Source organism: Rutidosis leptorrhynchoides, chromosome 4, assembly GCF_046630445.1.
Source record: "Rutidosis leptorrhynchoides isolate AG116_Rl617_1_P2 chromosome 4, CSIRO_AGI_Rlap_v1, whole genome shotgun sequence".
Taxonomy (NCBI): Eukaryota; Viridiplantae; Streptophyta; class Magnoliopsida; order Asterales; family Asteraceae; genus Rutidosis; species Rutidosis leptorrhynchoides.
The window spans coordinates 427091646-427101142 of record NC_092336.1 but is presented as its reverse complement, the minus strand read 5'-3'; the positions used below and the strand labels follow the sequence as shown (position 1 = coordinate 427101142).

General features: G+C 31.7%; 1 protein-coding gene across 1 annotated transcript; it reads left to right on the top strand.

Moving 5' to 3' along the window:
* The first annotated feature begins 4137 nt into the window (after positions 1 to 4137).
* On the top strand, positions 4138 to 8650 carry LOC139842074 (beta-1,4-xylosyltransferase IRX9). The gene is made up of 3 exons (XM_071832251.1): positions 4138 to 4865; positions 6969 to 7203; positions 8525 to 8650. Exons 1-3 carry the CDS (start codon positions 4138 to 4140, stop codon positions 8648 to 8650), a joined length of 1089 nt encoding a protein of 362 aa, XP_071688352.1.
* The last annotated feature ends 847 nt before the right edge of the window (positions 8651 to 9497 follow it).

Here is a 9497-nt window from a genome sequence, read left to right as displayed (position 1 = left end):
GGTTGCGCCGACCAACTTACTTGTTTGGACCGACTTACTACTTGCTTACATTTTCGTATCGATTTTATCGCACATTCACTGTGAGTTATAGCTTCCCTTTTTACTTTAACTATTTTTGGGACTGAGAATACATGCGATATTTATGCTTTTACATACTAGACACGAATACTTAAACTTTATATATGTGTGGGTGATATAAAGGCACAAACATTCCCCTTAGCACGGTAACGTTTAATCATTGATTTTTGAACCGGTGAACGCGAATATTAGATATGGATCCATAGGGTTTGACATCCCCACTCGGGCTAGTCGCTCTAGAATTTAACGGGTGTTTGATACTTCGAGGACATACGCACTCGCCTAGTGTACTTTTAGGGGGTATTATTATTACGTTAAGTTAGTTACCGGGTGCCCACGGATAAGCATGTACTTTATCATACTGATTTGAAATACTGATTTGAAACGCTGGTTGAAGCACTAAAATCTCGTGGTCTACATTACATTACTGATTACAAACAAACTATAGCTCACCAACATTCGTGTTGACATTTTAAAGCATGTATTTCTCAGGTGCTTAGACGTTGTTGCTTCCGCTGTTATATTTGCTGTTATAGTCTTGGTGTTATAGACTTGCTGTTACAGACTCGCTGTGTTAGAATTCCGCTGCATTGTTTAGAGATGTCTCAAGCATGGAACTTTTACTTTGCATTCGCAACTTATGTTACTTTTGAAAATAATGGCTTTGTAACGACCTTTGTATCACGTTATCTTCTGTAAAACGTTATTTTTTCATGAATGCAAAACTTGTTTTAAAACGGCATGTAGTATTATACCGTGTAATGGACCTGTTGTTGACGATTCGTACATGATGGTTTTGTACGGTTCATCACAATGACCTTGTTGATAAAGGGCAATATCAACGGATGGTGGGAAAACTTATTTAACTTGCTCACACTCGACCAGATATAGCACAGGCAGTGGGAGTTGTAAGTCAATTCATGCATCAACCACAGGTTCATCATATGGAAGCTGTAATGAGAATCATCAGATACTTAAAGAAAACAGCTGGGCATGGAGTTGTTTTCAAAAAGAATGGGCACCTCGAAATAAAGATTTATACAGATGCGAGCTGGGCTGGTGAAAAAGGAGATAGAAGATCAACGTCAGGCTTCTGTACAATAGTCGGAGGTAACTTAGTTGCATGGAAAAGCAAAAAACAAAAAGTTGTTTCTCTATCAAGTGCATAATCAGGATTTAGAGGGATAGCAAAAGGAGTTGTAGAAGCATTATGGATCTGAAAACTTCTAACAGAGATGGAATTTCCACCAGAAGATAGCATTCAAACCTTATGTGATAACGAAGCAGCCATTGCCATATCAGAAAATCCAGTTCAACATGACCGAACTAAACATGTTGAAATTGATCGACACTTTATTAGAGAAAAATTAGATGGTGAAATCATTTCCCTTCCATCAATCAGATCTGAAGATCAGCTAGCCGACATCCTCACCAAATCAGTCAACTGGAGACTCTTCAGCGAAGTTCTCAGCAAGTTGAATATTAGATATCCCACCATTCAATTTGAGGGGGAGTGTTAGAATAAAGCAACCTGTCAACAAATGGTCAAATTACCTTTTTAGTTAATTTGACTTTGAGATCAGAAGTTGTCTACTTCATCCTCTCCCGATTTAGAAGATCACATGTCTGTCAAGTCAAAACAAGTAAATGGCTAAGAGGCAGGCTGCTAAGCAACACTTTTCTTTATTTGTTTATGATGGTTCCAAAAGTGTAATGGAGCCATACTAAGATTAGAAATAGCTGTTGCAATGTTTAGATTATATAAGATCACTTAGCAAATTGTAAGAATTCAATTCAATTGTATAAAATATTCAAACATTCAATGCAAGATCAAATTCTTAACTTTTTATCAGTGTACCATATATATAAACATGAACATATTTGGATTTTGAAACACAAATGAAAGAATCCAATAAAAAGAAAAAGGTTATACAATTAAGTTCGTGAGTAACAAGTATGCATTAATTTGGATCTTGTAGTTCATCTAGACGAAGAGTACTTGCACTGACTTTTCTATATTTAAATGAAATTTTAGGATTTTTTCTATCAACCGCATAAATTTTTTGTGAAATTTCATAAATGTCGCTTTAAACCAAAAAAAAAAAAAAAAGATAACCAAAACGTACAACACTTTTATGCACCTTAACGATAACCCTTAAAATTGTCGTAAGAAAAATCCTAAATTCTGAAATTGTATTTATAATAATATATATTATAGATTATAGATAGATATAAATTATACGGAGTACTATATAAGAGGGAAGATCGTTGGTCAACGACATTGAACCGTGAGACCGAGTTAAAAAAGCTAGTGACCCAAACGTATTGACTGAACTAAAAAAACTTAATCTTTAAGCATATAAAATTTAGAGATATCTTGACTTTTAACTTATTTTGATCGAGTTTATTGAGTAATGTTAAGTTAATTTAGTATAATTTAATCCATCAAACTATTGTTTCTCAAAGAGAGCTGATCGTCACACACTACTTTTTATCCATTCATACTTTTGTCTCATAAATTCACATTTATATCTCTAAATTATTCTAGGGATATCAAATCGTATGTCTCGTTTGATTGGATATCAAATCGTCTCAAAAATCGAAAGTTGGATTGGTTCAAGTGGTTAGTGGATCCTTGGTCTTGTTTAGTTTAGCCGCGTTTTCAGCATGTTCACAAGTTGCTGACTCTGCAACTATTTCTTCGATCAGCAGCTATTCTCGAGTGTCTGCAGCCCAGTTAGTTCCAGCAATTTCCTGTTTTATGGTTTATTCTTATTTGTATGTATAATTCTGGGTTGCTGTATCCTTTCCTTTTAGATTTTCTCTGGGCTATTGTAGTTGAGCCCCATCTCGTGTGCTTCAGGATTAGCCGTGTTTGGACTAATGCATTTAAGTCCAATATATTGTATTGGGTTGGGCCCCCTCTGGCCCTTTCGTGTTTAATATAATGCTGCTTTTCGAAGAAAAAAAAATTATTCTAGGGAGTTGAACTTATATTATTATTCTAAATATAAATAAGGGTATAATAGTAAATTATGTGTATATGGATAAAAAATGGTGTGTGATGATCACCTCCCTTTTTCAAACCGTACATTATTTTATTTACTTTGTTACAATTGAGTCGTGAATCTTTTGATTAACTATTAACAATCTTATTAAAATGTACACAAAAACGTGAATATTACTTAATATTCACACCAGCTTTAGGTGATGATATATAAATCTCAACAACTATTTGGTAGCTAATGCTTTCTTCCATTTCAAGGCAAGACTCTGTCAAGCAATGCCTCATCTTCCAATTCAAATGCTCCTGTAGAAAATAGTATTAAATAAATAAATAAGTGTAAGCAATAAATCATCCTACGATAATTGGATGGATGTGTTTGTATGGTGTTTTAAGTTCAATAGGAATAGGAATAGGAAAGTACGACTCTATCGTATAAAGAACTGTATATAGTACTCGTAGATATATAATGAGTGATAATTTAGTCACAGCTAATATTGCTGTAAGTTATTGTACTGTACGTATAATAATATAAAAACATATTCAGTTTTATACGACTAAAGTAGGTGGTAAACAAATGGTTAGTTGTGTATTATAGAATAATGCAATCTATTTATATAAACGATTTTGCTAACGACGGGCTGTCTTTAACTCGCTTTACATAGCGCTTAGCAGTCACTTTTTTAATAACAGTTATCAAAACTTACAATAAATTAAAGCATATTAACGACAGTCCTTAACGTTGTTGTTAGAAAAATACATAAATACATTAAATAATTACATTATTTTTTAATACGTATAGTAGTAATCCACTAATATAATAAGGACATTCAAACAACCAGCAATTGAGGATTGATGTTCACCTGTAACAATCATAAATCAACCAGCTACATCTAATTTAATTAAGTCAAAATTACTTGTATATCCTTTGTCAACTTCACAAACATATAAATCCATCTATCTTACCTCCAGTCTCATCATCATCATCATCTCATCATCACCATATTCCTATAAAAAAGCCCTTATTTATAAACTTTTTTTTTCGGGTTAAAGTCATGGGATCATCAGAAAGACCAAAGAAGAAAGTTCAATTATGGAAGAAAGCCACTGTCCATTTTTTGTTATGTTTCATTATGGGATTCTTCACTGGATTTGCACCAACAAATAAACCTTCTTTTACTACAAACCATGTTATTGCACCAAACGTTAATTCGCCTGAGATTTCACCACCACAGAATGAAATCTCGGACCAACGTTTGGAGCATAAAAATGAGAATTTCAATAGGAGCATGTTAGATGAATCTTTAAATATCCAAATACAAGAAAATGCTAATGTTGGCCAAATAGAAGAAACGGACAAAGAGGCCGAAATTGTTGCAACTAATGAAAATGATGAAAATGGTAAAAATGTTGTAAATGTTGATTTGAGTCCTAAAAGGCTTGTAATTGTTGTTACACCGACGAACGATAAAGATGAGCTACGAGGTGCGCTTTTGAGGAAAATGGCGAACACTTTATCATTAGTTCGTTCACCTTTATTATGGGTCGTTGTTGAGTCAGAGTCCGAGTCTACAGAAGTATCCGATATTTTGAGGAAAACTAATGTCATGTATAGACATTTGGTTTTTAAGGAGAATTTTACTGATGTAGACGTCGAAATGGATCATCAAAGAAACGTAGCGCTTAAGCATATCGAGTATCATAGGTTAAGTGGGATCGTTCATTTTGCATCGCTCTACAACGTTTACGATCTTAGCTTCTTCGATGAGATTAGAAATATCGAGTAAGTTTTCTCTTTCCTTTTGATGTTACAAGTTTTTGAAAATGCTGTTTAAATGGTTAGTGTGTTTTAGATGGAAACTATCGAATTAGGAGAGTAGATGGTTACAACTAACAAACTAAGTATAAAAATGGGGTAGTTTAGATGAAGGTATCTTTTTACGGTTGTAATGTGTATAAAATTTAGACTTTGGTCAAAAGAAAAGAGTCAAAGCAGTTAAAAGCATCTATAAATGTACTCCGTATAAGTTTACAAATCACCTAATTGAAAAATGATAACAAGAGTATTTAGAAGTTAGAACTATCGGTAACATGCATAAAAAATTTATGCAATTCAATAACGATACATTAAAGTAAAATGTAATTGTCGTGTATATATTTTTTTATGCATCTTAACGGACAAATTCATTTTAAAAATTAAGGACCCTAAAAATTAAGTGGGCTATTGATTCATTTATCCGAGTATATTTGTTTTTTAAACTAATCGGTTAATTTATTTATTACGGAGTAATAATTTATTAACATTTCATTTTTTGAACTATGTATTGCATTAAACTACAAAAGAGTTAAAACAGAATTACAATATTTCATAACTTTTTACTATTTTATATATTAATGTTTAGAAGTTATGATGTTTAATAATTTCCAAAATACTTACCGTAAGTATTTATACTTATATTTATATTAATGTATTTTTTTTTAAAAAAAAAAAACTTTCTATTTGTATATTGTTTCAGTAGACATTTTAGAAAATTCCGTACATACAATCAGAAACATAAAATATCAATATCAATACATAGTTACATACTATAGAAAAAGATAAACCTTAATAAATACCCAAAACATTAACCCAAACCAAAATTATCAAATGCCGTTAAAAAAACCAAAATTATCAAATTATATTTGATTTGATATAGTAGTAGTATATGAAAAGGAAAATAGCTCACATACACTTTTTTCAAAATTTTGTTACATTTTACACTATTTCTGAAAAAATTGTCTGAGTACACTGTCCGTTAGAAAAAAATTCCGTTCTAACTCAAGCTTAGGCGTTCGAACACAAAAAACTGATGTGTTCGAACAAATATGTGTTCTAACGGCCAAAAATTACACTGAGTACGAACATATTTGTGTTCTAACACCTGTTGGAATATTGAACGGTCATATCTTTTGATTCGTAACTCCGATTTAGTTACCGTTTTTATAATGCGTGTGTTATTTCGAGATCTATCTGTTTATCACTCGTTCGAACAAGCTTTTGTTCGAACTCAGTATACCATGTTCGAAGTACAAATTTTATGCAGTGTATGCAGTGTCGCTCATTAGTATCATCCGTTCGTCTTGATATATTTTTTATATTGTTTAATATTAAAACAAAAAAGGACTTGGTAAGAAGCAAAAACGAGTATATACATAGATCTCTCTAATGTTGAGCCTATAGCCGTGTGGGAATGAGATAATTACGGCAAAAGGATAATACTATTGAGCCACATTGCATACACCGCATAAAAATTGGACTTCAAACATTGTATGTTGAGTTCAAACAAAAACTCGTTCGAATGAGTGGTAAACAGATAGATCTCGATAAACACACACATTCGAAAAAACGATGACTAAATCAGAGTTACGAACCATAAGATATGATTGTTCAAAGTTCGGACATGTGTTAGAACACATATTTGTTAGAACTCAATGTAAACTTTAGTCGTTAGAACTTAGAATACATATTTGTTTGAACACAACAGTTTTTTGTATTAGACGCCCAAGCCCGAGTTAAAACGAAATTTTTTTCTAAGTGAAATTTTGTTCTAAATGGCAATGTATTAGGGCAATTTAAAAAAAAAAATATTGTAAAATATGTGAGTAATAAAATTTTGAAAAAAAAAAATGTATCTGAGCTAATTTTCATATATAAAAAGATAATTAATCTATAGGTTGTGTGTCTTTGATACAAATGTGTATTTGTGATTGTACATAAAATATATGAAAATAAGTTGTAATTTTTTAGTAAAGTATTAGCATTCTATAAAGTGGTAAATAAATAATTACTCCTAACTTACTATATTGATTTTCTTTAAACATAATGATGGTTGAATTTTCGATATAGGATGTTTGGGACATGGCCAATGGCATTTTTATCAGCAAATAGGCAAAGGGTTAGAATTGAGGGGCCAGTTTGTGACTCTTCAGAAGTTATAGGGTGGCATTTAAAAAGTTTGAACAGTTCAGCAGATGATATTACCAGATCACCTGTTCATATATCAACCGTCGGATTTAACAGCTCCATTCTGTGGGATCCCGAAAGATGGGGTCGCCTTACATCAGCCCAACACACCTCTCAGGTTCGTTATCGTATATTTAAAGTCAATTTATATACAGTATCATCTTTGAGAAATTTATCTGATTAGAGCGTTCTATCGGTTCGTCTTTGCAGCCGCCATTGACTTAGTGATCCTATCACCCCAATACTAGCAACTTAGTGATCCTTTAGCCCTTGATATTCCGTGTTGCAAAATGTTGTTGGGTAGCAAATTTGATCACGGACCACTTCTATTAATTTGTTGTACATTTTGCCTTAAAACTTGTACCCGTAAATAATTAATTAATTTAATAAGTGTGAGGAAGTGTGAGATGGGTCCGTCATGAATATTAGAAGTTTAGTGGTTGGTTAGTGATGGGAAGTAAGTGCTGATGTGGCGCTGATGTGGCAGTCAGTGATTCTATGACGGACGTCATGGTTAAGAGTGGTCTTAGATAACTTTGAAATTGTCTGTTAATAATATTTTTTATAAGATATTAATTAATTATTATTATTATTTGATTTTTCTAAACATAGTATTTTGTTGACGATAGATTTGAGAGGTGATCCTCACACACTACTTTTTGATTTATGTACACTTAATTACCTATTTTACCCTTAATAATACTTATAATAATAATATAAGTTTAACTTCTTAAGGGCATAACTGTAAATTTATTAGACAAAAGTGTACATGGATTAAAAAGTGGTGTATGAGGATTATCTCTCATGGTAAATATGCATAACAATGTTATAAAATTAAATAATACTCCGTAGTTACTTTAACTACAACTATTTTCTTGCATGCTTGAAGGCTACTTATGAAACTTGAACTTTATATTTTTGTTATGCTATGCTAGATCGTCTAATTTGACAAGTTTTCGGTCAATTGTATTTCACTATTTGATGAAATTTCGCTAACATGAAATTTTAAAACTTTTTAGGTGTTACTCCGTATTTTGTAAAGAAAGGATGATTTTTGTTAATAAGTTTCCAGAAAATGTCACCCTAACTTTTGTTTCTACATATTTTCCGGTATCATCCTTCACACGTTAATCAATACGGAGTAAATATGAATCACGAGTGTCATCAAGACTCATACATAACTTGCCGTTAAAATTAATAAAATTTCAAAAAATTAAAGCTAGTTACAATTAATGAATTTAAACTTGTCTAAATTTGGCTCGCTTTTAAAAAAAAAAAAAAAAACAATTTAACTTGTCTTACCATATAGAATATTGTTAAATCATAAGCTGATAAAACGTAACACATTTTTAATGTCTGTTACAAAAAAAATATGTGCAACGTATTGTTAGTATTTTTTATCTGATTTTTTTTGTAATTTTTTTCAAATTTATTTGCAGAATTCTATAAAGTTTGTGAAAGAAGAAGTACTTGAAGAAGAAACCAAATTGAAGGGTCTCCCCCAAGATGGTTGCTCCAAGATTCTATTATGGAATCTTCATATTCCAAGAGTAGTTACAGGTTAATTAAGAGAATAAAAAAAAATGTATCAAAATTCATTTGTCATTTTTTGATATATTACAATAGTTTGTAATAGTTTTCATATAAGCATATTCATTTTTATCTTTCAGTTGATTGTTGTAGAAAGCTTTTTACCTTAAAATTTTGTTTCTAAGACCATATCTATCTAATAGATCATTACTTTCCATCGTCACCTGAGTTAACAAAAAGTGACGAAAACTTACGCAGTTAACCAGGCGTCAGTTCTGACGAACATGGAGCGTCAGTTGAACTAGTGACGAAAAAACGTTTTTACCACACGTCGTTTTTTGATTGATTGAGCTGACCTCAACGATCGGATGACCGTTTCTTTTTCTTTTTTTCCCGAAAATTTTTTAAATTCAAACCTTATCTACTTTATCTTTATTATATATATACATATTTATATTTATAATAGATTTATCTTCATTGTTTTCACAATACACTTCATCTATATCTCAAAAAAAAAAAAAAAAAAAAACATGTCTCACCCTAATCAAAGACCACCAACTCCAAACGAGTATAACGAACGGGCACAAGCTATTTGTGAAACAACCCAAATCCGTTTATCCGAAAACGATAACCTTTTTTTCTATATAAACAAAGTTAAATACTTCAAATCGGACAATCCGTTTAACACTAGTTTTAATGTGTCCAATATACAAAGAAACACATATATATAAGTTTACAAAACGATTACAATAACCCATACAATCCAACGGTGTAATTTCGACACAAATATACATTTAGACGGGTTAAGACTCTATACTTCCACCCGGTACCAAGAGCATAATCTCGGGGATTTACCAAGTCCCCAATCAGCAACCGAATATC

What these genes read in the sequence shown, in the direction of transcription:
- LOC139842074 (XM_071832251.1), top strand. Translation starts at nt 4,138, where the DNA reads ATGGGATCATCAGAAAGACCAAAGAAGAAAGTTCAATTATGGAAGAAA. An exon ending in GATGAGATTAGAAATATCGA is followed by an intron (nt 4,866 to 6,968) that starts GTAAGTTTTCTC and finishes TTTTCGATATAG; the next exon opens with GATGTTTGGGACATGGCCAA. An exon ending in CAGCCCAACACACCTCTCAG is followed by an intron (nt 7,204 to 8,524) that starts GTTCGTTATCGT and finishes ATTTATTTGCAG; the next exon opens with AATTCTATAAAGTTTGTGAA.